The following is a 24,266-nucleotide window of genomic DNA, read 5'->3' on the forward strand; positions in this document are numbered from 1 at the left end:
TACAGTGAAAATGGTTTTATTTAACATGCAGCAAAACAAGGGCAGCAGAGTTGGTATATCCAGTACAGCCATTTGCCACGAAGCATTGACCTCAATAGTAACGAGTAACACTCAAATAACTGTAATGTCTAGAGCGTAATAGAAAGTTCCATTTCCACAGAGTAATTCCAGACATTCCCAGGGCTGCAGCAGCCAGTCTCTGGAAAGCTCTTGGGTTTATTCTTTAGTGAAAAATGATTCACTTTTGACCTGTCCTGTTCTAATGAAGCAGTGAAACCTGCTTGCTAAAGACAGCAAGGGGCAGGGAAGGAGTATGACCTCTTGATCCATAGGAAGGAATAAGGAAGCCTGGCAAGGGGCAGGGAGGAACCAGGGAATGTGGTCTGTGCCACCTTCCTTTCCCCCAGAGATGTCCGATTGCTGAGCTTGTTCATCTGAGCTCTGCAAGCTTCCCCGTGTCTATGGCAGCTGGTGATTGTTTTTTCTTTTTTTTTTGTGAGGGAGGCTTGGAATCCCTGTCCCAGGATCACATCCAGCAGCCAGAGTGGCCAGGACAAGCTGGCTGGGGCCAAGCACTGTTGAAGCAATAGGGTCTGGTGACTCGGCTCAAGTGTGGCCCCTGATCTCATCACCTCCAGACCCAGCATTTCGCTGACAGTGCCCCTCAGGAGCTGGGGAACAGTCGAGGTTTCTGGGCAGCACATTAGGACATACGTCTAGTGTAACATTTGTGATCCTGAGGCCTCCTGTGTCCAGCCACAGGTGCCACACCACATGCCATCTGGTGAGAGGAGAGGGAGGCCAAAGCAGTAGGACGCAGAGTGGCGGGAGATTGTAAGGGGAGGATAGCAGTTTATTTCATGCCAAGCAAGAGGTAGTCAGTAGGATGGCCTGTCCCCACGGCTGGAGGCACGCTTTTCCCAGAAAGCTGAGTACCTGCTTCTGGAGAAGGGGAAACACTGGCTCTCTTCATTTTCCTTCCTATCCCTAGTTGGGCCTGTCATGAGGCCAAATTCCATGTCCTGCCAAGATGTCCATAGGACACAGCCTGCCACTGCCAGGGATAAGCACACAACTCATTACTCCATGGCCATTCCAGGATGATGCCGTCCACCAGAGGCAGGGCTGGGGACTATGCAGTATGCCAGTTCCTTATTCTGGGCCAGGTATCTTCCTGGGCCACTGAGCTTGGCCCACCTCCCTGGGGATGGCAGCAGGAGCTGGCTGGCGGGGGAAGCATGGAATTGCAAAAGGGCTGTGGCCCCTTGGGCCGTGCATCTGTCAGGTGTGAGGATGTGGCTCTTGTGGGGAGTGAGCCGTGACAGCCTCCCTTTAGAGTCTCCCACCCCCACCCCGGTGGCTTCAGTGAATGCCAGTAGAAAGAAGAAAACACCTACGCCAAGCCTGGGGTCCATGTTCCCGGGACAGCAGTGAAGTCAGGGGCCACTCCCCACCCCTGACAGCATATGGCCACTTCAAGTCACACAGGTAGATAAAAACAGGTCCTTTTAGGGGCCAAAGGAGAGGTTACCACAGCAGCAGTTTGGTTCCCAGCAGAAATGCCCAGTGCCCCTGTTCCATATCAAAGCTATAAGCACTGTCGTCAGGGCATGGAGAGTGATGGGACCAGAGCCCTCCCGGTCTCAGGGCAGCCTGCCTGGCTTCAAGGTGGAGATCACAGCATCCTCTGGGGTCATAGGTTCCCCCATTGCTCCACAGGAGGGAACTGGTCCACCTCGCCCACCTCTGTGCTCAGCTGCTCCCCCAGGGCGAAGGTCAGCTTATACCGAAGCCGCACCTTCTCCTGTGACAGAGGGCAGCAAGTGAGATCCAGCCCAGGCGGCCCCTCAGCAGGACGCCCTCTACTCTGCTACCCTCTCTGTGCTACAGGAATGGTCCCTTTTCCCCACAACCCCCAACCACGCTCAGCTGCTTAACCTGAGGCAGCAAAGGGATGTGTCAATCCTACAGTCAAAACACTTCCGGCTGGGAGGTGGTGGTCCTGAGGTCCTAATCTGGGGCAGCTGGGGCCTCAGGCTGGGACCCCGGGTGCTTTGCTACTCACCTTCAGTGGATTGGCCAGCAACATGACCTGGGTGATGGCTGCCGGTGGCTGGATGGGGCTGAATGGAGAGAGTTCTGTCCCAGAGGGTGGCTGCAACTTCACTTTCATTGACTAAAGAGAGAAGCTCCTTTGAAGACAGCTGGCAGGTGCCCCAGATGGAACCCACAGTGCACATACACACTGCCACCTGCTGGCTGCAAAGGCCTCCACACAATAGGGTCAAGCTAAAGCCGTTTTGGCCCCAGGGAGACACTAGTACCTTGGGCACTGCAGCCTGCAGCACGATGCTCTTGACAGGCAAGGGCGCTGTGTTCAGCATGGACACCACCACCACCAGTACGTCAGGTCGTCCTGGGGGACACTCCTTGGCAAAGTGGAAGAGGATGCGGAAGCCGTTTTTATCATAGGCTGTGATGGGAAGGGCACTGCCTGCAAGAACGTGGCACGTGGGTGTGGGAGGAGCAGCACCAGAGACACCCAACAGAGCCCTGGCGGTGAGGGGACAAAGGCTACTCCGTGGCCATGATGAATCCAATGCTTCCTTATGGAATCTGGGAGGGGCGCTCAGTGAGGAGCTTAAGGCCAAGAATGCAGGCAAGGAGGACTGCCTGGCTCTAAGGGACCCCCTGCAAACAGTGCCTGGATCCACCCGTCGCATGTCCTACAGCTCTGTGGCTGTAGGCCCCACTGCCCTGCCCACCTCAAGCCTCCAACACCTACTAGGCTTGATCGATTCCAGGGGCACGTGGATGCTGGCCAGGGAGAGCTCAGGCCCCTTCAGGGGGCTGCCCTGGGACTGGAAACTCAGCGGCTGGAAGAGTGGGCTGCCAGGTGCCGTGGAGAAGGGCAGGAGAGGCCTGGCTGGGGTGGTGGTGGAGATGAGAGGGGAGGTGGCAGGTTTCACCAAGCCTGAGGTCCTGGGAGGTGGGAAGGATGGAAGGCACATCAGAGAGCCAGCCAGAGCTGGACTGACCCTCACCCAAGGCCCCTGGCCATGCTCTTACCCAGGCCCACCCCTTGCCTTCCAGCCTGACTGATGGGACTACAAGGCACCCCCACCCCTTCAAAGTTAGCTCTGGTTCTGACACATTCAGGCCCAACCCCACATCTCCTCCCACTCATTACACTTTGGCCTCTTCTAGAAGCTGATCGAGGGCATCCAGGTGGTGCAACACGCTGTCACCCAATGCCAAGCCATGGTGCCCAGGGACTGCAGGCTCAACTTTTGGGGCCAAAGCTGGGGCCACTCCAGTAGAAAACAAGAAGGAGCCCGCACTGGGGGCAGGAACACTGGCTGGGACCACAGGAGCTGGGAAGGGAGACGGCAGTGGAGCTTGGGAGCTGCTTGAGGAGGGGGCCGAAGGCTGGAGAAGAGGAGCGTCGGAGGCGCCACAGGCAGTGGTCCCCGGCCTGGGGCTGAAGAAGTCCAGGTCGGACTGTTCCCTCTATGAGCAATGGAAAAGGTGGTGAGCCGAGGGCTGGCGGGGAGGGGCTGCCGCTGGAGCGGGGCACAGCCCTCCAAGGACCGCACGGAAGACAGACCCGGAAACACTCATTGTTCCCCGCTGCAGCTGGCAGGCTCTGGAGGGAAAGGACAGCTAACTGTAGCCCAGGAGACATGACACTGGAAAGTGGAGGTCCTTGGCACAGTAGTGCTGTCACCGATCCTGTACCCCTACCTGGAGTAGGTGCCACTGGCTGTTCCCAGCTGACTCTTTGGGAGGGATATTAGGGGCTGGGTCGGCGAGGCCTGACAACAGAGAAGAAAACTGGATGAGAAGAGACTGAGCTGGGCAGCCCTAGCCCCGCCTTGCCTGGTCAGGTGACAAGTGACATCAATGGGTGAAGGCACAGGGAGAAGCTGTTCTGCAGGCAGCCTCCAGAGGGGAATGGAGCCCTCCAGTCCATGATGCAGAAGTGGGGGGTTTGTGGAACAGGGTGCAGGGCAGGAGGCAGAGTCCACCGGGAGGATGGCTGTGGGGCCCTCAGGGTTGCTGAACTTCACTGACTACCTACAACTCAGGGCTCTTTGCCCACCTCAACAGTCACACTGGGGCCCCGCTCAGGACTCCTCCTAATTCCACACACCCTTCTTCCTCCCGGAGCCCTGTCAGGGGATGGACAGTCCCCTGCGGGTCGTACCCAAGCAGAGCAGCTCCTCATCCAGCAAGGAGAGGGCGTTGCTTGTGCTGTTGGGCCCCGGGGTGGCCTCGGCCTGGCTAGAGGAGCGGCTACGTGGAGGTCCTGAAGCCTGGGGTGGTGGAGGGAGGATCGGGATGTCCGAGGAGGGTGGAGTGGGTGCTGGGGCCAACACGGAGGACAAACTGTTTGTCGTGTCCAGCTCGGCAAGGTCGATGAGCGTGCCTTGGTTACTGCACTGACTGTTTCCTGGATGGGTCAACAGAGTGGAACAGGAATAATTAGCGGTCTTCTAGTGGCTGTGTGGCAGGAGGCAGCACCCTAGGCACAGTGGTTACTGCTCCAGCCTCTGGCCTAATCCAATGGCATCTCTGCCAGGGGATGCTGTAAAGCAAGCCTGAGAAAGCAGGCGGGGAAATTCCCACCCACATCTCCAGGCCTCCGGGAAGCTGAAGGACTGCTTGGAATGGCAGAGAACCCCCTCGGGCCTCGTGCAACACCACGCTGGTCAGCCTACACCCGCAGCTTCATGGTCGTGACCTGAGGCTGGTCTGGAGGAGTCTAGAGTTGGGGACCAGAGCATCTCACCTTCTGAGTCAGGCAGGGTTAAGGTGGCCACCTCGCCATTGATGACCTGCCCTTCAATAATTGTTTTGTAAGAGTTGATGACCCGGGAGAGGTTGTCACTGGCCTGCAGGATGTCCCCTGGAGCAGGAAAGAGAGACTTCTCACTCCTGTTGTGACAGTTCCCACCCACGTATCTAAACGCCTGGCTCATCCCTGACAGTTGCTCTTTCACTCACCCAAACTGTTATCATTGTCCTCAGTCTCACTGGCGAGTTTAAATAAAGTCCGCCTCTTGTTCTCACACCGATCAAACAGCTCCTGAAAGAGACTCAAGACATAAAAATCAAACCACACAGGCCCTTAGAGACCATCTGATTCATTCAGGGTTCACACCCAGAAAACGACGGGGATCTGCCAGTTGCCATGGTCAGTTACCAGCAGAGCTGGGACCACAGCGCACGTCTTCTTGCCACCAGCCACCACCACACCACGTCACCCAGGGTGTTGGTTTAGGTAGCAGTTACCAGGATGGATATGGGGAAGTCAGTCCCCTCCTGCCTTCCAGGCTGGCATGCTCCTCAGAACTCAAAATATCCACCCAACCATGGCTTGCACCACATGGGCATCAGGGTCACAAGGAAGCCTCTCTGTCTCAACGTCCCCAAAGCAGTAAGGAAAGGCAGAGAGCAGGGGTGAGCACCGAGGGCGTGGTCTCTGGAGTCAGACTCAGGTTTCCATTCAGCCCTTACACCCTGGGCAAATCAGCTGATCCCAGGCAGCAAATGGGGACGCCACTCTCTACTGACGTGGCTGCTGTGCAGATGAGTAAGGTCATGAATACGCTGCCAAGTGCACAGCCTGTGTCTCTGACAAGGCAGGTGCTCAGCAAATGCTGGCTGAGCTCCTGGAGGGCAGCGTAGCCCCGGGAGGCAGCGTTTGCCGTCGACGGTCCCACCTTCATCAGCTCTCTGTCCCCGTCCGAAGAGTCCTCCTGGCTGTAATGAAGCAGCATCTCATTGAGCAGTCTCACGTTGTTGTTAACTTCCTCTAACGTGTGCAGACGCTTGGTCACCTTCTGGATCCGTGCCTCATCCTGCCCCAATTAAGAAGATCAGGAGAAAGAGAGCTTCACTTGACTGTCTTTCCACTTCCGCCAGGTCATACCTTACCCCACGACACAAGCGCAGAGGCACGGAAGCTCCTTCCAGTATTGGGTGCCTGGGGCCCAGTCTACACTTCTGCTTTCACATCCCTGCTCCCGTCCCACTCCTCTCTTCCATGCTCCTGTGGAAGCTATTGTGCTCCTCCTCCCACTCTCAGCCTCCGGGGCACAGGTAGGGCAGCTGGCAGCAGGGGAGAACAAAACAGGCTGTGTCCAGGGGCAAAGAGGCTTCTGCTGTGTGGTCATGGGTTCCTCCACCCTGTGCCTGAAGGACCCACTCACTTCCTTCACCATGGACTTGATGAGCTTGTTGGCCTCTTGCAGGTCATCTGGGTTCTTGCTTTTCAGCAGCTTGGCTAAAAGCTGAGAGGAGAAAATCAGAGGTGAAGGGAAGAGGTAGCATCCCTACCCCGGGGAGACCCCAGAGAGCTCCCCGCAGCACAGTGCAAACCACATTCCCCTGGTGCTACCCCCTCTCATCTGAGAAAATCCCAGGCCCAGGGTGCTCTTTACCTTAGACTTCTCCTCATCATCAAAAACAGGGTTTTTGGGACGAGGTGGTGGAGAGGGGATCAGCGTCCTGTCCACAGGAATTGGTGGATCAGACTGCACTATGCCTGAAAGGGGACATGGCAGCGTGTGCACTCAGGCTGTGGTCACCTTGTCACCCCTCCTCATACACCAAGGGCCATGTCCCTGTGATCAAGACCTGCAAAGGGTAGTGGGGTGGAGGGCAGGCTGCTACACCTTATCCCATCCAACCCGACTCAGCCTTGCCTGGGGACAAATGCTGTTCGCTTCAGGAGGGACTCTGGGGATCCCAAACTTTCCCTTCTCTCCTTGCCTGGGCCAGCCTTCGAGGGCTGCCTGGAGGCTGTGGGCAGGCAGACACGTACCCTGTCTCTTCAGCATGTGGTAGGCGTCTTTGATCTTTGCTTCTTCTGGCAGGGCCATGGTCCAGCTGTATAGCAGCTCAATAACCTTGGTCTTCACTTTCTCAGACACCCTGTCCCCCAGGTACTACACGGCAAGAGAACATGAGAGGACCTAGTAACTGCAGTGTTGAGGCAGAGAAAGTGTAAGGTTCCCTTCACAGCAATGGCATGGCTGCTCAGCAGCTACGGTCCTACTCAAAACCCACAGGTGTCCAAGTGTGTGTGAGACAGCGTGGGGAGGGGAAGGACCTCCCTGTGGTGTGCTTGTGTCCACTGGATACAGTCTGTGGATAGGCAGGGGGCCAGGAGGTCATCACTGCATTTTCACACACAAGTTGCCAGAAACAAACTGCATTTTATCTTGAGGGTGTTTATGAGAATGTCTTTAGCCTGAAAAAGTATTCCCTCTGCTTTAAGTGGGGGCCCAGAGCTGTGCCACACCAGCGTGCAACAGAACATGGCCAGCTGAGCATCGGAGCAATGACGGAGGCCAGCTCCCCTTATCCACGAGAGACAGGCCAAGAAAACCCACAAAACCCACAACTGCCGTGTGCCAGGAGCCTAGAGTCCCATACTACATGGGCTCTCACCTTGGACAAACACACAGCCACTGCCACATCACCTGTCAGATTTGGGTTGTGGGTGCTTCAGAAAAAGCTGCTAGTCCCTGTGGCCTGTTTGGTCATCCCGTTACCTCTAGGGCCTAGCTCTCTAAGGACAAGACACGAATAATCTCAGTTCCTTGGAGATGCTGGATGGGCAGTGAAAGCCAGTATGATGGGAGATGGAAATGAACACAAAAGAAGTCCCTAAGAGCGAGGAATCCGCCGCTGACTGACCTTTGGAGAGACGACTTTGATTAACTCATTCAAAAAGCGGAACTTCCCCACTTCGTTATGAAATCTCCTCCCACAGTTCTTCATGCACGCCTCCAGCACCTGTAGCCACACAGAGGAGAGGCACTGAGTGAGGGTGCGCTCGGGGCTGGGACCTGGCACTGGCAAGACCCCTGGCACCCAGAGTGCTGAATAAACACGCCCACAGGAAGGAGCTCATCACAAAAAGCGGTGTGCACTGCCTGGGGACAGTGCAATTAAGCAATGGGATCGCCCACAGACCACGTCCCTCCAACTGCAAACCTCTGCTGGGAAAGCTGGGCAGGGACTAAAGCAAGAAACCCCGAGAACCCGACCCCAAGAAGGCCTGGATGCCAGTCCTGGAAGGTGCCTTCCTTAAAGATTCTGGCCTTGTGTTTTACAATGAGGGAGGTGAGGTCCAGGGACAAAGTTTCTCTGACTCGGTGTCCCGGGTGCTTTCCACAAGCTCACCAACAGTTGTGCAGGGGGTGGGAGGGATGTTTAAATCCTGTTATCTTTGAGAAAGATGACAGGGTATTTTACCTCCCTCCACTGATCTCCCTAACTTACGCTTCGGCTTTCCTGTGCTGCCTGTGGTCCCTGGCACTGCGGTTTCTAAGGCGGGGTGGGGTGCACTGTCCATGCTCCCTTTCTTGGCTTCTGCATTTTAAAGCAGGGTTTCTCAGATGAGGCCTGGATGATACTTTGGGCTGCTCATTCTTTGTCACGGGGGGCCACTCTGCACTTTATAGTGTGTTGAGCAGCATCCTTGGCCTCTGCCTACTTGATGCCAGGAGGACCCCTACCCCGACGTGTGACAACTAAAAATGTTTCCAGACATTACTAAATGTTCCCTGGAGGGCCCTGTTGAGATTCACTGGTTTGTGTTTTGTTGTTTTTTTTTTTTGAGACAGAGTCTCGTTATGTTAGGCTAGAGTGCAGTGGTATGATCACCACTGTACTTTAGCCTCAACTTCCCAGGCCCAAGCCATCCTCCAACCTCAGCCTCCCGAGAAGCTGGGACCACAGGTGTGTGCCACCATGCTTGGCTAATTTTTTTATTTTTTGTAGAGACAGGGTCTCACTATGTTGCCTAGGCTGGTCTTGAATTCCCTTAAGCAATCCTCCCGGCCTAGGCCCCAAAAAGTGCTGGGACTATAGGTACAAGCCACCATGCCCCGCTGAGAATCACTGTTTTAAGAAATTCGTTCTACAGCAAACACGACTGAGGGGAGCATGTGAGCTAGATAATATTTCTTTTCTCTTTCCAGGACCCGAACGCAGTAGGGCTAAAGCCCCGGATTCCTCAGATCTCGGCTGCTCTTTGGTTTAGGAGCATGTGGAGGCACTGAGGGCCAGGCACCATTCCATGCCTTAAATTCCCTCAGTCTGAATAGACACCAAGATCTGCCCCAGGGGACTCAGCCATCAGTGCGACACCTTCGCCAGTGACCGGCATGATGTTTAACTACAGAATGAATGGACTCACCTCTCTTTTCTTCCCCCGGCCAACTCTGAACTATCAACACAGCCCTGTCAGCATCTCTTCACAAAGGCTTCTCCTGCCCCACAGGAGGCTCAGGGCCTCGACTCTGCGCTGACTTCCTTAGCCCTCTGCCTCACACGCTAACCGTGTGGCTGTGCTGGCAGGGATGGCACTGCAGTCACCTAACTGCAGTTAAGGAGATCAGTGGAGGGAGGAGAAATACGCTGTCATCTTTCTCAAAGATAACAGGATGTAAACATCCCTCCCACCCCCTGCACAACTGTTGGTGAGCTTGTGGAAAGCACCTGGGACACCGAGTCACAGAAACTTTGTCCCTGGGCCTGGCACAACGCACACACATTTGTGGAACGGCTGGCTGAACAGATTCTAGATCTATCTAGTCTGTATCAAGGACTTTCTGTTGGCTTTTGGGATGAGCCCTTAGAACCACTATGGGGGCATGAGGAATGGCGGGGGCATGAGCAATGGCGGGGGCAGGTGAAGGGCTGCAGCTTCCATCTCCGGAGAGTGAAGGACCTACTGTCAGGGCCTGGAGTGCCTCCCATTCCTGCGGGGACTGGATCTTGTGGGCCAGCAGTCGGACGGCGATCTGTGGCCTGGGGGACAAGCAGAACACACTTCAGTGCACTAAGCCTGGGGCTACCTGGCTGGCCCTCCTTGGCCATGATTGTTCCCCTTCCCAGTCCGCTCCCTCAGCTGCCCCCACAGTGCTGAGACTCACCCTTCGAGCTCCTTGTTGATCTGATCGCAGAAGCCAATTATGTATTCCCAGTCCTCCTGGCGGTTGGAAGGATTGGTGGCTTTATCTTGGGACAGAACAAAGAAGAAGACAAGTGTTAGGAAGAGCAAGGAGGATGCAATGGAAGGTTTTCTTCGCAAGTTTTAGGCACTAAAGAGTTTGCTTTCAACTTTACTCTATAATACAGAAGCCTCAACAGTTGAGTCAGTAGCAAGGAGAAAGGAAAAAAAAAAGGGTCAGTAGGAGAGCAAATACAAATACTGCTTTCTGATCAGTATTTTGAAAGCCACAAATAAAAGAGAAAACAAATTCTGTCTCGTGAAGCTTAGAGTGGATCAAGGTCAAAAGGACAAACACAAATAATTAAAATATTCCCAAATAAATGCCTACATAAAACATGTAAATATAATAATAAAGGGAATATAAATATAATAATAAAGGGAACTCCAGCTGTATACAAATGAGCTCAGTGTTAAGCAAGTGGAGATGGTCAGGAAGGGTTTGTGGGGAAACTGAAATCAAATTGAACTAGATAAAAAATATACATATTTATAACCATGAATTTTTTTTTTTTGACAGAGTCTCACTCTTGTCGTCCAGACTGGAGTACAGTGGCGCAATCTCAGCTCACTGCAACCTCTGCCTCCCGGGTTCAAGTGATTCTCCTGCCTCAGCCTCCCAAGTAGCTGGGACTACAGGTGCGTACCACCATGCCCGACTAATTTTGTGTTTTTAGTAGAGACGGGGTTTCTCCATGTTGGTCAGGCTGGTCTCGAACTCCCGACCTCAGGTGATCTGCCCGCCTTGGCCTCCCAAAGTGCTGGGATTACAGGCATGAGCCACCGCGCCAGGCAAATATTTTCCACATACCTGTCAAAAGGTTTTTCCAGACCTAGCCTTCCATAATGCTTTAAGTACTTTTGAAATTGCACATAATGCTCATCACTGTCAAGTCAACAACATTTACTTAGCCCCTACTAAGCCCCGGTCACTGTGCAATCTCCCTGGGATTGCAGCTTGAGTATCTAGCACCCCCAGGCTCTAATGGCCTTCCATGGTCAAGCACAAACACAAGTACTAGAGTTCTCAGAGGGCCACTGGGATTTAAAATCTAGGCACTAAATGCAAAGTTCCAATATTTGGTATGGGCTCTCCTCCCTGTTACCTTCCCAAACCTGTGATTACACTGAAGAGCCCTGCTGACGGTGGCTACATGGGTTCCCATCTCTGATTCAGATCCAGAGGCTCCCTCTTCAGAAAGCACTCTCCAGCTGTTTGCTAAATTTAGGGCTTTGGGTTCCAAAGACAAATGGAAGGCTGAAGACACACACCCTTTGACACACTCCTGCTCCCAGCTGGGTGCAGTGTCTCATGCCTATAGTCCCAGCACTCTGAGAGGCCGAGGCAGGCGGATCATGAGGTCAGGAGATCAAGACCATCCTGGCGAATACGGTGAAACCCCGTCTCTACTAAAAATACAAAAAAATTAGCCGGGTGTGGTGGTGGGCGCCTGCAGTCCCAGCTACTAGGGAGGCTGAGGCAGGAGAATGGCGTGAACCTGGGGGGCGGAGTCTGCTGTGAGCCGAGATCGCGTCATTGCACTCCAGCCTGAGTGATAGAGCGAGACTCTGTCTCAAAAAACAAACAAACAAACAAACAAAAAAACCCAAAACACTCCTGCTCCCTCCCCAGATCTCCATGAAGGCCCAAGGCAGGGCGTCAGAGCCCCTCCCGACAAGCCCCTCTTTGTCAGAAGTTTCTAAATTCTCATTTCTCATAATTGTGTTTTGTTAACTTTAAAAATCACCAGCTGGGCTGGGTGCAGTGGCTCACGTCTGTAATCCCAACATTTTGGGAGAACGAGGCAGGCAGATCACATGAGGTCAGGAGTTCAAGACCAGCCTGACCAACATGGAGAAACCCTGTCACTACTAAAAATACAAAATTAACCGGGCGTGGTGGCACACGCCTGTAGTCCCAGCTACTCAGGAGGCAGAGGCAGGAGAATCACTTGAACCCAGGAGGCGGAGGTTGCCTTGAGCAGAGACTGCGCCACTGCACTCCAGCCTGGGCAACAAGAGTGAAAATTCCGTCTAAAAAAAAAAAAAATCAGCCGGGCGCGGTGGCTCAAGCCTGTAATCCCAGCACTTTGGGAGGCCGAAACGGGCGGATCACAAGGTCAGGAGATCGAGACCATCCTGGCTAACATGGTGAAACCCCGTCTCTACTAAAAATACAAAAAAACTAGCCGGGCGAGGTGGCGGGCGCCTGTAGTCCCAGCTACTCGGGAGGCTGAGGCAGGAGAATGGCGTAAACCCGGGAGGCGGAGCTTGCAGTGAGCTGAGATCCGGCCACTGCACTCCAGCCTGGGCGACAGAGCGAGACTCCGTCTCAAAAAAAAAAAAAAATCACAGCTGGATGAGCAAATCCTAACAGAGACTCCAGCTCCTTCACTGGGAACAGGGCTGCAAGGATCTGAGTAGAGACAGCTGCCAGGCAGAGGGAAGGCCCATGGCAGCCAGTGTAGCACCCTGCTTCCCAGGTCCGGGCTCGGCCTCCCCGGCAGTGTTTCTGTTCTGGCTGCAATGGCTGCGAGGGGAAGATTCTGATGGTTTAGATTCATATTTATTTATTTATTTTTTGAGATTGAGTCTCACTGTATCACCCAGGCTGGAGTGCAGTGGCGCGATCTGGGCTCACTGCCACCTCCGCTTCCTGGGTTCGAGCTATTCTCCTGCCTCAGCCTCCTGAGTAGCTGGGATTATAGGCATGCGCCACTACGCCTGGCTACTTTTTGTATTTTTAGTAGAGATGGGTTTTCGCCATGTTGGCCAGGCTGGTCTAGACCTCCTGACCTCAGGTAAGGAGGTCAAGACCAGCCCCAGCCTCCCAAAGTGCTGGGATTACAGGCGTGAGCCACCGCACCCTGCCTAGGTTTCTATTTAGAAGAAAAGAAGGTGTCTGTCTTCAATCTTGAAAGAGAATCAGTAGGTCCTTCAAAATCTCGAGCTTGAAAGGAGGGGAGTTGAATGTAATCAAGGGTGGCCATCTGGAAAGAAATGTCTGGCAATCCTGCATTACTGTACGGTAGCCTACCAGCTCTCACATTCCAAATGCCGAGTCTCTCCCACCAATTGTCTGAAACCTTCTCAGGTGTTAGCATTAGTGTGGCTCTGTTACTAATTCCTATCGGGTGCTTAAAGTTCTCCATAACACCAAAAGGCTGCAGGGTACAAAAATTAAATGGTCTGAGGAGCCGTCCCCATCCCCTGGTGCTATTATTTTGGGAACCGTCATACACCTTGTGATAGAAGAAAAATTGGCCCACTCCCACTTTTTGCACGGGGAAAAGCATCTTCCAAGTACAGAGTAAAATGTGGATCCCCCCACTCCCGAAGCAATGGGTATTCACCACAAAATATCTTCTTCCCAAGCCTATTAGTGTTCCAACAGCATTTCTACTTCCAAGAACACTCCTGCCCACTTTTCACTCGTATTAATTTCTCTAGAATCTCACTTTCTTCCACCTTGATAGACCTTTTTACGGCAAATCCGCAGGGAGCTCTTTGCCTACTCAGGGGCACAAAAAGCCCCGGTTTCTGCAACGGTCAGTTCCATATCTATCTCCTCCAGCTCTCTGGGCAGCTCAGAAAGCAGAGCTCACCCGCCCACAGGAATGGGAAGGAACCTCTGGGGATAATTCTGGGTGACTTGATCTCTCCATCTGCCTACTGCCTCCCCAGCAGATGCACACAGCCTTCCACCCACTCAACATTTCCTTCACCTGGCACAGAGGTGACACCCGAGCTTCCCCTACAGACCTTGCCTTCCCGAACCGCCCCTCTGGGCTCCGCTCTGACTCATGATTTCTGTCTATTTTCGGGCCTCTGTTGAAAGCCTCATCTGTTTCTGTGTCTCTGGATTTCCTGCTTTCATTTTTTCAGCTTCACTCCATTGCTAGCCTAGACTCTCGTGGGATTTAAAACGTCATGTGGCGATGGAAACAGCAGCATTGGGTACCCCATTCCAGCATGGCTCAGACATTCCAGAGAAAACAATATCTACATAGCAGGCTGGATGTGGTGGCTCATGCCTGTAATCCCTGCACTTTGGGAGACCAAGGCAGGTAGATCATTTGAGGTCAGGAGTTCGAGACCAGCCTATACAACATGGTGAAATCCTGTCTCTATTAAAAATACTAAAATTAGCCGGGCACGGTAGCACACACCTGTAATCTCAGCTACTTGAAGGCTGAGGCTGGAGAATTGCTTGAACCCAGGAGGCAGAGGTTGCAGTGAGCCATGATTGTGCCACTGCACTCCAGCCTGGGCAACAGAGTAAGACTCCATCTCCAAAAAATAAAAATATACATATACATATATATGAGGCCGGGCGCGGTGGCTCACGCCTGTAATCCCAGCACTTTGGGAGGCCGAGGCGGGCGGATCACAAGGTCAGGAGATCGAGACCACGGTGAAACCCCGTCTCTACTAAAAATACAAAAAATTAGCCGGGCGCGGTGGCGGGCGCCTGTAGTCCCAGCTACTCAGGAGGCTGAGGCAGGAGAATGGCATAAACCCAGGAGGCGGAGCTTGCAGTGAGCCGAGATCGCGCCACTGCACTCCAGCCTGGGCGACAGAGCGAGACTCCGTCTCAAAAAAAAACCAAAACGAAACATATATATATATATATATATGGGCTGGGCATGGTGGCTCATGCCTGTAATCCCACCATTTTGGGAGGCCGAGGCAGGTGGATCACCTGAGTGAGGTTAGGAGTTCGGGACCAGTCTGACCAATATGGTGAAATGCCATCTCTACTAAAAAGACAAAATTAGCTGGGCATGGTTCCGTGCGCCTGTGATCCCAGCTACTTGGGAGGCTAAGGCAGGAGAACCGCTTGAACCCAGGAGATGGAGGTGGCAGTGAGCTGAGATCAGGCCATTGCACTCCAGCCTGGGCCATAGAGTGAGGCTCCATCTCCAAAAAGAAAAATCTATGTAACAAATGACTTATAAACAACCAGACGCAAGAACATGGGCTGGAAAGGGAGTAAAGGTCAATCTTCAATGGTAGGGTCCTGAATGGAAACACGAACTTAGTCAATCACCAAGTCTTTGTTAAGCACCCACAGACAACGAAGTAAACAGCATGTCAGCATGCCAGACCCCGGAGGGACTGCAGAAACAGTTCGAGACACAGATTTTACCCTCAAGGAGGCTGTGCTCTCCGGGTTCAATACATGAAAAGAAAAAATCAGTTCAAAACACAAGACAGTAGATAATTGGGCTAATTTGGTACAGAAATGAGTCTAAAAACAAATGTATGGCCCGGGCTCACACCTGCAATCTCAGCATTTTGAGAGGCTGAGGTGAGTGGATCACGAGGTCAGGAGTTCAAGACCAGCCTGGCTAAGACGGTGAAACCCTGTCTCTACTAAAACTACAAAAATTAGCCAGGCGAAGAGGCAGGCACCTGCAATCCAGCTACTTGGGAGGCTGAGGCAGGAGAATCACTTTAACCCAGGTGGCAGAGGTTGCAATGAGCTGAGATTGTGCCACTGCACTCCAGCCCGGGTGACTAGAGTGAGACTCCGTCTCAAAAAAAAAAAAAAAAAAAAAAAAGCATCACTTCTCTTTCCTGACTTCCCTATTTCTTTTTCTTTTTTCTTTTTTTTTGAGACAGGGTCTCACTCTGTCACTCAGGCAAGAGTGCAGTGGTGTGATCATGGCTCACTGTAGCCTCAACTTCCCAGGCTCAGATGATTCTCCTATCTCAGCCTAGCTGGGACCACAGGTACTCACATCATGCCCAGCTAATTTTGTGTACTTTCGGTAGAGACAGAATTTTGCCATGTTGCTCAGGCTGGTCTTGAACTCCTAGGCTCAGGCAATCCGCCTGCCTCGAACTCCCAAGGTGCTGGGATTACAGGTATGAGTCCCAGTGCCTGGCCTCTTTCGTTTTTTTTTTGTTGTTTGAGATGGGGTCTCATTCTGTCACCCAGGTTGGAGTGCAGTGGCTCCATCACGGCTCACTGCAGTCTCTGCCTCCCAGGCTCAAGTGATCCTCCCACCTCAACCTCCCAAGTAGCTGGGACCACCCACAGGAGTGTGCTCATTCTTTTTTTAGAGATAGGGGTCTCACTCTATTGCCCCAGGCTGCAGTAGGCAATCATGGCTCACTGCAGCCTCCAACTCCTGGGCTCAAGCAATCCTCCCACCTCAGCCTCCTGAGTAGCTGGGACCACAGGAATGAGCCACTGTATGTGGCCTATTAAGTCACTATTCCTATAAATAGTACCACCTTCCAAAAGTCCCCTAGGCCCCCACCTCTTTTTTGACTCCTTCTTCCCTCCCTCCTCATCCATTCCTCTCAGTCCTGTGGTCCTTTCCTTCTCAATGTCTTTTTAAATCCCTTCCTTCCTTATCCCTATCTTCCACTCCTTCTCACCTGCTTCTAGAACTTCCATTCTAATCCATCCTAATCCTATGTAAAGTCCTTATATGAAATCAAGCCTCTTAAGACACCAGGCCAGGTGCGGTGGCTCACGCCTGTAATCCCCCAGCACTTTGGGAGGCCGAGACGGGCGGATCACGAGGTCAGGAGATTGAGACCAGCCTGGCTAACACGGTGAAACCCTGTCTCTACTAAAAATACAAAAAAATTAGCCGGGCGTGGTGGCGGGTGCCTGTAGTCCCAGCTACTTGGGAGGCTGAGGCAGGAGAATGGCATGAACCCGAGGCGGAGCTTGCAGCGAGCCAAGATTGCGCCACTGAACTCCAGCCTGGGCGACAGAGCAAGACTCCGTCTCAAAAAAAAAAAAAAAAAAGACACCAAAACACCGATTTCATCTAGTACAGAAAGAATGAGGGCCTGATAACTGCAGAAATTTAAACTTCTTTGGCGGGGCCGGGCGCGGTGGCTCATGTCTATAATCCCAACACTTTGGAGGGCGCTGAGGCAGGTGGCTCACTTGAGGTCAGGAGTTCGACACCAGCCTGGCCAACATGGTGAAACCCGATGTCTACTAAAAATACAAAAATTAGCCAGTTGTAGCGGCACATACCAGTAGTCCCACTTGGCACCTCCCAAGTCCCACTACTTGGGAGGCTGAGGCTGGAGGATCGCTTGAACCCAAGCAACAGAAGTTGCAGTGAACTGAGACTGTGCCACTGCACTCCAGCCTGGGTGACAGAGCGACTCTGTCTCAAATAAATAAATAAATAAATAAATAAATAAATAAAATAAACTTCTTGGGCTGGAAATTGGAGACTTGGTAGAATTTGGTCTTCACTTCCCAGCCTTATCTTCCCTCATTTCCAAACCCCTCTGTTACTGTGTGCCCCAAACAGGTTTGCTCTCTCTACATCACCATCTAGTGTTTTTGTTTGTTTGTTTTTTGTTTTTTGCACCAAATTTTCCCATTCTTCAATGGCTAGCTCAAATGCAGTATCCTCACTGAATCATCTGTTCCCCCATCCCCAGTTCCCTAAAGAGAATGCCTGCGTTTTAGCACTGCCTTGTATCTTTATCTTTTAAGAGTTCTTTATCCACTCCAGCATCAACCTCCATCCAACCACAGGCAAAATCTTTTTTTTTTCTTTGAGACGGAATCTCGCTCTGTAACCCAGGCTGGAGTGCAGTGGCGTGATCTTGGCTCACTGCAAGCTCCACCTCCCGGGTTCATGCCATTATTCTGCCTCAGCCTCCCCAGTAGCTGGGACTACAGGCGCCCGCCACCACATCCGGCTAATTTTTTGTACATTTAATAGAGACGGGATTTCACCGTGTTAGCCAGGATGGTCTCGATCTCCTGACCTCGTGATCCGCCCGCCTCGGCCTCCCAAAGTGCTAGGATTACAGGCATGAGCCACCGTGCCTGGCCGCAAAATCTTCTTAAACTTCCCAACTCCTATAACACCCCACGTAGCAGGTACTCATTAAACATCGCTTGACTGATCGCGGTGGGACTTGAGAGAAGACTGAAGTCATCAAGAGATGGTTTGTGAGAAAAGAGAATCTGAGATGGTTTTTCAAGCATTTAGTTGAGGAAAGGGGAGCAGGGCTTCCACGTAAGGAGAGCAACGTGTATTGGTAAGCTAAGAACATCAGACTGAGCAGAGGAGAAAAACGTGGAAGCCACAGAGAAAAAGGCCTGGAACAACCAAGGCCAGATTACAAGCAACAGTGGAATGACTTGATTCAACACAAGCACGCTTCTGGGAGCAGAATGGACTGAGGAGAGGTGAGGACGGGAGAGACCTGAGTCTCTGGGCCAAGCAGAGGCTTCTGCAACCATTCAGGCAAACGTGGGGTGACAAGGACCCTGAGTGAGATGATGCTGAATCCCAAATGCTGGTTTGCTCAACTGGTACAGTTCACATCATTAAGTCCTAACAACCGTGAAGCTTGTGTCTCTACAGATAGCATGTGACTCCCCCCCCACCGACCAAGTGTCCCTCTCACTTCATAATGTGACTCTAGGCTGGGTGCAGTGGCTCACGTGGCTCACGTGTGTAATCCCAGAACTTTGGAAGGGAAAGGTGGAAGGATCACTTGAACTCAGGAGTTTGAGACCAGCCTGGGCAACATAGCAAGACCTCATCTCTACTAAAAATCAAAAGAATTAGCCAAGCGTGGTGGCGTGTGCCTATAGCCCCAGCTACTTGGGAGGCTGAGGCAGGAGACTTATTTGAGCACAGGGGTTCAAGGCTACAGTGAGCTATGATCGCGCCCCTGCACTCCAGCCTAGACAACAGTGCGAGACTCTGTCTCAAAACCAAGTAACAAAAACAAAATGTAGCCTATTAAACTCAGCTTAGGTCATTTAAATTATTCAATACCCATATTAATATCTTCAAAGCAAACTAATTCCACTGTGGTTATAGCAAGTTAGGCATTTCTAGGCAAGTGGTTTGATTGCAGTCAGGATGTCCTCTTTTTGTGAAATTATGGCAGTAGTACCTGCTTTGCTAGGATACTTGATAAACGAATTTAATGAATATTTGTAAAGTACTTTGAGCTCCTTGGAGAACAGTTCCATATATAAAGAAGCCTTATGACCTGCCTGCAACTGTAGATTTGGCAAACGTAATCTTACTTTTTTTCTCTTTTGGGATATGCTCCCCTTTAAACTGAAGCTCAACCTCCTGAAGGGGGTTTCTTACTAGGAAAAATCAGACAATTTAAGGAAATAGCTATCACCTCCAAGATCCTGGAAGTACTAAATAAAAGACCTCAGAACGAGGCAGTACTAGGTATCTCGCCTATCCCATTACCAGTCCAATTTTTCTCTCCACTTCAAGGAGGCTTCCAGGTCTAGCCTATAGAAAAGTTCACTTATTAACCCTCAGGCCGAGTACTACCTGCTAACCAGATTAACACACATTTCCTTCGTAGCACTGTAATTCACAGTGCAATGACAGCAATACGCCTCTATAACTACAGCTTCAGACTGTGCTCCTCGGCCTTAGAATAGGCTATCAACACTGACTCGTTAGGATGTTCAAAGGGGTATATGTATGTGTGCGGGGTGGGGGAGTCCTCGATACCGATTTCACCATGCTTCTGTGGTCACTGCAAGAAAAAGGTAGAGCTCTCTGCTCTCTATCGTCGCTCTCTTTGGAATATTATTCTCACTTCAAGCATTCTGCCTGAGCGAAGCCGTCACTTCTTCAACACATGGTCGCAATTCTGAAGCTGCTAGGCGACTGAACGCAGTCGGCAGCACCCACCACTACCGGAGATTCAGCCCCAATCCGAAGCTTTTCCCTTAGTCAGGGGGCGCTAGGTTCCTGGAGTCACCGCCGGGCGGCGACCCCACCACAATCTCCCCAAAGCGCCGAAGCATGTCAGCCCTAAGATCGTGGCTGTCGCCTTCCCCCGAGCCTGCGGTGCCCGACGGGACCCCGAGTTCACGCCGCCGCGCGCCAGAGCAAGAGGACGAGCCGCAGCTAGGGAAGCGGGGGCCGGGATGGGGCCCCGGCGCCCTGATAGGGAAGGGGCGTGATAGCATGCTGCTCGCGGCGAGGGCGAGCCCGGGCGTGGGCTCCTAAGAGGTGAAGCCGTGGAGCCCGAGGAGGGGACGTGGGGGTAAAGAGAGGGGCAGCCCAGAGGCTCGAGGGCAGCCAGAACCGGCCGCGGCTACTCACTCAGCCAGGACTCCAGGCTCTCCCCTTCCGCCTCCGCCATATTGCAGCCGCCCGGGCCGGCCCCGCGGCCTCAAAACTCGCGAGAGTCTGCACGAGCTGAGGCGGGGCGGGGCCTTCATGGGGGCCTGAGAGGAGTGAGTGCCGTCACCTAGGGCCACGCCAGAGTGCGACAGATATTGGGAGGGCAAGTGTTTCCTTTTGGCTCTTCCCTTTGGTCCCCAGAGTGAGAAACTCTAACGTCCAGATCAGTGGAGAGAAACGCAGATTTAGGACCCTGAGGAGTCTTTGTCACCCGTTTCGCGTCATTCGCTCAGGCGCGCCGAGGGCAGTCCTTGTGGGGTCCTCGTGACCAGCCAAGATGGCTGCCCCCGCAGTGAAGGTTGCCCGAGGATGGTCGGGCCTGGCGTTGGGCGTGCGGCGGGCTGTCTTGCAGCTTCCAGGGTGAGAGGGCGGTGGGCAGCGGGGGGCGCCGCTTGGTTCTACACGAAGGGACCTGCGAGGAAGGAAGGGGGCCACAGGCAGGCCTCGTGGGGCCCTGGAGAGAGCATTGCCCTGGGGGCCGGAGTATCTGGATTCAGGCTTCTAAGTTAGCTGCGTGACCCTGGACCAATCTGAAGGTTTAGTGACTACCTCTCGCCTAAGGGGTCTGGCTGATCTAGGGTCTAACGCGGAGCTGAAAGTGCGGTTCAGCTAAAGAGCTCAGAGCTGGGATCGCCTGTGAATTGGGAAGGATGTGTAGGCGCCAAGCCCATCCTTACCGTTAGCACTTGACCAGGAGGAGACTTGACCCGCCTGCTTGAGGGATGTCCTACTTCTTGGGACAAGGGCCTGAATTGTTGTGGCTCAGCTTTAGCTCGCAGTCTCCGCGCCGCTCTCCTTAGTCGGCACGTTGGCAGCCATGCCTATTGTTAAGTCAAACCTACTCGCTTGTGGAGTCAGCTTTTGCCTGTCTCCTCCTCTTCCCCCTCCTAGGTTAACTCAGGTGAGGTGGAGCCGCTATAGTCCTGAATTCAAGGATCCCTTGATTGACAAGGAATATTATCGTAAGCCTGTGGAGGAGCTAACTGAGGAGGAGAAGTATGATCGGGAGCTCAAGAAGACTCAGCTCATCAAAGCTGCTCCAGCAGGGAAAACAAGTTCTGTGTTTGAAGACCCAGTCATCAGGTTAGATGGAAACAAACATTTGTTACATGGACTGGGACTATCCCAGGGAGGGTCTCTTGTGAGGATTCCGTGATACAGCCTTGGAGAGCTAAACATGTTGCTTTTCTCTTTGAAGTAAATTCACCAACATGATGATGAAAGGAGGAAACAAAGTACTGGCCAGATCCCTCGTGACTCAGGTAAACAGCACCTCCCTCCTCAGTCATCTTTCTTTTGCCCCCCACCCTGTAGCCTTGTACTTGGTACTTTCAGTGTAGCTTAAGAGGAAACGGATTCATATACCTATTATTAAGATTAATTTCTCGGCCGGGCGCGGTGGCTCAAGCCTGTAATCCCAGCACTTTGGGAGGCCGAGACGGGCGGATCACGAGGTCAGGAGATCGAGACCATCCTGGCTAACATGGTGAAACCCCGTCTCTATTAAGAAATACAAAAAACTAGCCGGGCGAGGCGGCGGGCGCCTGTAGTCCCAGCTACTCGGGAGGCTGAGGCTGGAGAATGGCATGAACCCGGGAGGCGGAGCTTGCAGTGAGCTGAGATCCGGCCACTGCACTCACTCCAGCCTGGGTGACAGAGTGAGACTCCGTCTCAAAAAAAAAAAAAAAAAAAAAAAGATTAATTTCTCTGCATGTGTACGGGCTTTAATGAAGCCCTGTAGGAGTCAACAACTGCCATTCCTTGGTGTTTCGGAAATAAACACACAATTACAAAAAAAGGTAAAATAAAACAACTGCCATTCCCCACCTCACTCACCCCCCCCCTCCACACCACAAATCTCAGTCCACTCTTTTTGTCCTAGTCTAGCAAAGGGGGAGGCACTTAAAAACTTTGTTTTGGATGTGCTGTGAGAGGAGCTGCATTGCCATAGCAGAACCGGAGGATGGGAGTAAAGGGCAAGGTACTAGGTTGGCTGGGTAAACCCTTTAGGGAGCCTGGGGCAGCCTCTTCCACTGTATTCTTTTGCAGACTCTGGAAGCTGTGAAAAGGAAGCAGTTTGAGAAGTACCATTCCGCTTCTGCAGAGGAACAGGCAACCATCGAACGCAACCCCTACACCATCTTCCACCAAGCACTGAAAAACTGTGAGCCTGTGATTGGGCTGGTACCCATCCTCAAGGGAGGCCGTTTCTACCAGGTGAATGAATGGCCAGGGCAAGAAAGCAGGATCCCTCACATGTGAAACAAGATAGGTGGTACTTGGGAGTTGGGTCAAGATAGCTTTCTAGCTGGTGCAGTGGGATTGCACCTGTAATCTCAGCACTTTGGGAGCCTAATGCAGGATAGCTTGAGCTCAGGAGTTAGAGACCAGCAGGGCAACATAGGGAGACCCCAGCTCTACAAAAAAAAAAAAAAAAATTAGCCAGCTGTGGTGGTGTGCACCTGTGCTCCCAACTACTCAGGAGGCTGAGGTAGGAGGATCACTTGAGTCCAGTAGGTTAAGGCTGCAGTGAGTTGTGATTGCGCCCTAAAGCTTGTCTCAGAAAAAAAAAAAAAAAAGCAGCTGGGCATGGTGACTCATAGCTATAATCCCAGCACTTTGGGAGGTCAAGGCCGGTGGATTACCTGAGGTTGGGAGTTGGAGACCAACATGGAGAAACCCTGTTTCTACTAAAAATACAAAATTAGCCAGGTTGTGGTGGCGCATGTCTGTAATCCCAGCTACTTGGGAGGCTGAAGCTAGAGAATCGCTTGAACCCAGGAGGTGGAGGTTGCGGTGAGCCGAGATCACGCCATTGCACTGCAGCCTGGTGACAGAGCAATACTCCATCTCAAAAAAAAAAAAGAAAAGATTGAGACTGTCATGGTCCACTCATCTGAGTCCTATAGCAGAAAAATTATAGGCAGAAGATGGAAGAGAGCAAAAAGTACCTAAATAACATCTGGGAGCCCACCTCCCTTTACCTTCTTCTGTCAAGCATCCTGTGTGTCCTAACCTGTAAAATTCTCATGGTGAGGGACTATTCATATCCTATCTTCGTATGCCAGTGTTTGCCATAGTGCTTGACCCATAACTGATGCTTCATCCGTGTTTGCTGAGCATTACTAGGTACCTCTTTCATAGCATTTAATTATATTGTATTGTCCTGGGTTTTCTTGTGTTCTCCTTTTTCAGTATCAACTCCATGGGGTAGGGACTTCTTCATTATTGTCTGCACTCTCGTGTCTGGCATGGTACTGACACATAGTGAAGGCCTAGCAAATTATTTTTGGACAGGGGGTCTTGTTTTTTTGTTTTTCTTTTAACTTTCTTTTTTTTTTTTGAGATGGAGTTTCACTCTTGCCCAGACTGGAGTGCAGTGGCGTAATCTCGGCTCTTGGCTCACTGCAGCCTCCGCATGCCAGGTTCAGGAGATTCTCCTGTCTCAGCCCCTGCACCCCACCCTCCACCACCGACCCCGAGTAGCTGGGATTACAGGTGGCCGCCACCATGCCAAGCTAATTTTTTTGTACTTTTAGTAGAGTATGTTTGTATTTTAGTAGAGGGTTTTGCTGTGTCTGAAGACTGAAGGGGTCTTGTTTTTAGGTACCTATGGTCTGAGGCAGATAAGTCACCCCAGCTAATAGGGCTTTTCCTGTTTGGTTCTTATAACAACTTGGTAGGACTACCATTTAGGAGGGAAAATGGCCAATGCTTTTCTTCTTTTTCTTTTTTTTTTTTCTTTGAGACGAAGTCTTGCTCTGTTACCCAGGCTGGAGTGCAGTGGTGCAATCTTGGCTCACTGCAACCTCTGTCTCCTGGGTTCAAGCAATTCTACCTCAGCCTCCCAAGTAGCTGGGATTACAGGCGCCTGCCACTGCGCCCAGCTAACTTTTGCATTTTTAGTAGAGACGAGGTTTCACCACGTTGGCCAGACTGGTCTCGAACTTCTGACCTCAGGTAATCCGCCTGCCTCGGCCTCCCAAAGTGCTGGAATTACAGGCGTGCACCACCGCGCCTGGCCTTATTTTTCTTTTCGATATATGGAGACAAGGTCTTGTTAG

At 52.2% G+C, this 24,266-nt stretch overlaps 2 protein-coding genes and 1 long non-coding RNA gene across 9 annotated transcripts in view; 2 read left to right on the forward strand and 1 right to left on the reverse strand.

Annotated features, from left to right (window-relative positions):
- Nucleotides 1–21,036, reverse strand: GGA3 (golgi associated, gamma adaptin ear containing, ARF binding protein 3). Of its 7 annotated transcripts, none has more exons than XR_003723877.2 (17): nucleotides 20,122–20,179; nucleotides 9,954–10,038; nucleotides 9,753–9,828; nucleotides 7,708–7,806; nucleotides 6,830–6,953; nucleotides 6,447–6,550; nucleotides 6,216–6,296; nucleotides 5,727–5,864; nucleotides 5,008–5,089; nucleotides 4,793–4,909; nucleotides 4,208–4,453; nucleotides 3,745–3,815; nucleotides 3,191–3,510; nucleotides 2,786–2,982; nucleotides 2,325–2,429; nucleotides 2,066–2,176; nucleotides 1–1,804 (listed from the first exon to the last, which is right to left on the reverse strand). XR_003723877.2 is itself a non-coding variant. In XM_015120302.3 (17 exons), exons 4-17 carry the CDS (start codon nucleotides 7,789–7,791, stop codon nucleotides 1,694–1,696), a joined length of 1,956 nt encoding a protein of 651 aa, XP_014975788.2. In that variant the 5' UTR covers nucleotides 7,792–7,806; nucleotides 9,753–9,828; nucleotides 9,954–10,038; nucleotides 20,880–21,036; the 3' UTR covers nucleotides 1–1,693. The 7 variants fall into 7 exon arrangements, 6 of the variants coding, with proteins under 6 accessions (XP_014975788.2, XP_077828869.1, XP_014975787.2 ...); XM_015120302.3 differs by lacking the exon at nucleotides 20,122–20,179 and adding an exon at nucleotides 20,880–21,036 and having other exon boundaries at nucleotides 2,325–2,494; XM_077972743.1 differs by having other exon boundaries at nucleotides 1–1,054; nucleotides 2,325–2,494.
- On the forward strand, nucleotides 17,348–20,193 carry LOC144335945 (uncharacterized). Its single transcript, XR_013407264.1, has 2 exons — nucleotides 17,348–17,612; nucleotides 18,730–20,193. It is a non-coding gene; the product is annotated as an uncharacterized LOC144335945 (long non-coding RNA).
- Nucleotides 20,460–24,266, forward strand: part of MRPS7 (mitochondrial ribosomal protein S7) — a 6,775-nt gene continuing 2,968 nt past the window's right edge. Inside the window, 4 exon segments of the mRNA NM_001261058.1 lie at nucleotides 20,460–20,562; nucleotides 21,094–21,285; nucleotides 21,401–21,464; nucleotides 22,252–22,419. Of these exon segments, the coding sequence (NP_001247987.1) occupies nucleotides 20,480–20,562; nucleotides 21,094–21,285; nucleotides 21,401–21,464; nucleotides 22,252–22,419 (507 nt within the window). The 5' untranslated portion in view covers nucleotides 20,460–20,479.

Source organism: Macaca mulatta, chromosome 16, assembly GCF_049350105.2.
Source record: "Macaca mulatta isolate MMU2019108-1 chromosome 16, T2T-MMU8v2.0, whole genome shotgun sequence".
Lineage (NCBI taxonomy): Eukaryota > Metazoa > Chordata > Mammalia > Primates > Cercopithecidae > Macaca > Macaca mulatta.

Coding starts and splice junctions, on each gene's coding strand:
- GGA3 (XM_015120301.3), bottom strand. CDS start 20,161: ATGGCGGAGGCGGAAGGGGAGAGCCTGGAGTCCTGGCTGA. Junction 7,807..9,752: donor AGGCACTCCAGGCCCTGACA/GTAGGTCCTTCA, acceptor GTGTGGCTACAG/GTGCTGGAGGCGTGCATGAA. Junction 4,454..4,792: donor AACCCTGCCTGACTCAGAAG/GTGAGATGCTCT, acceptor TGACCCATCCAG/GAAACAGTCAGTGCAGTAAC.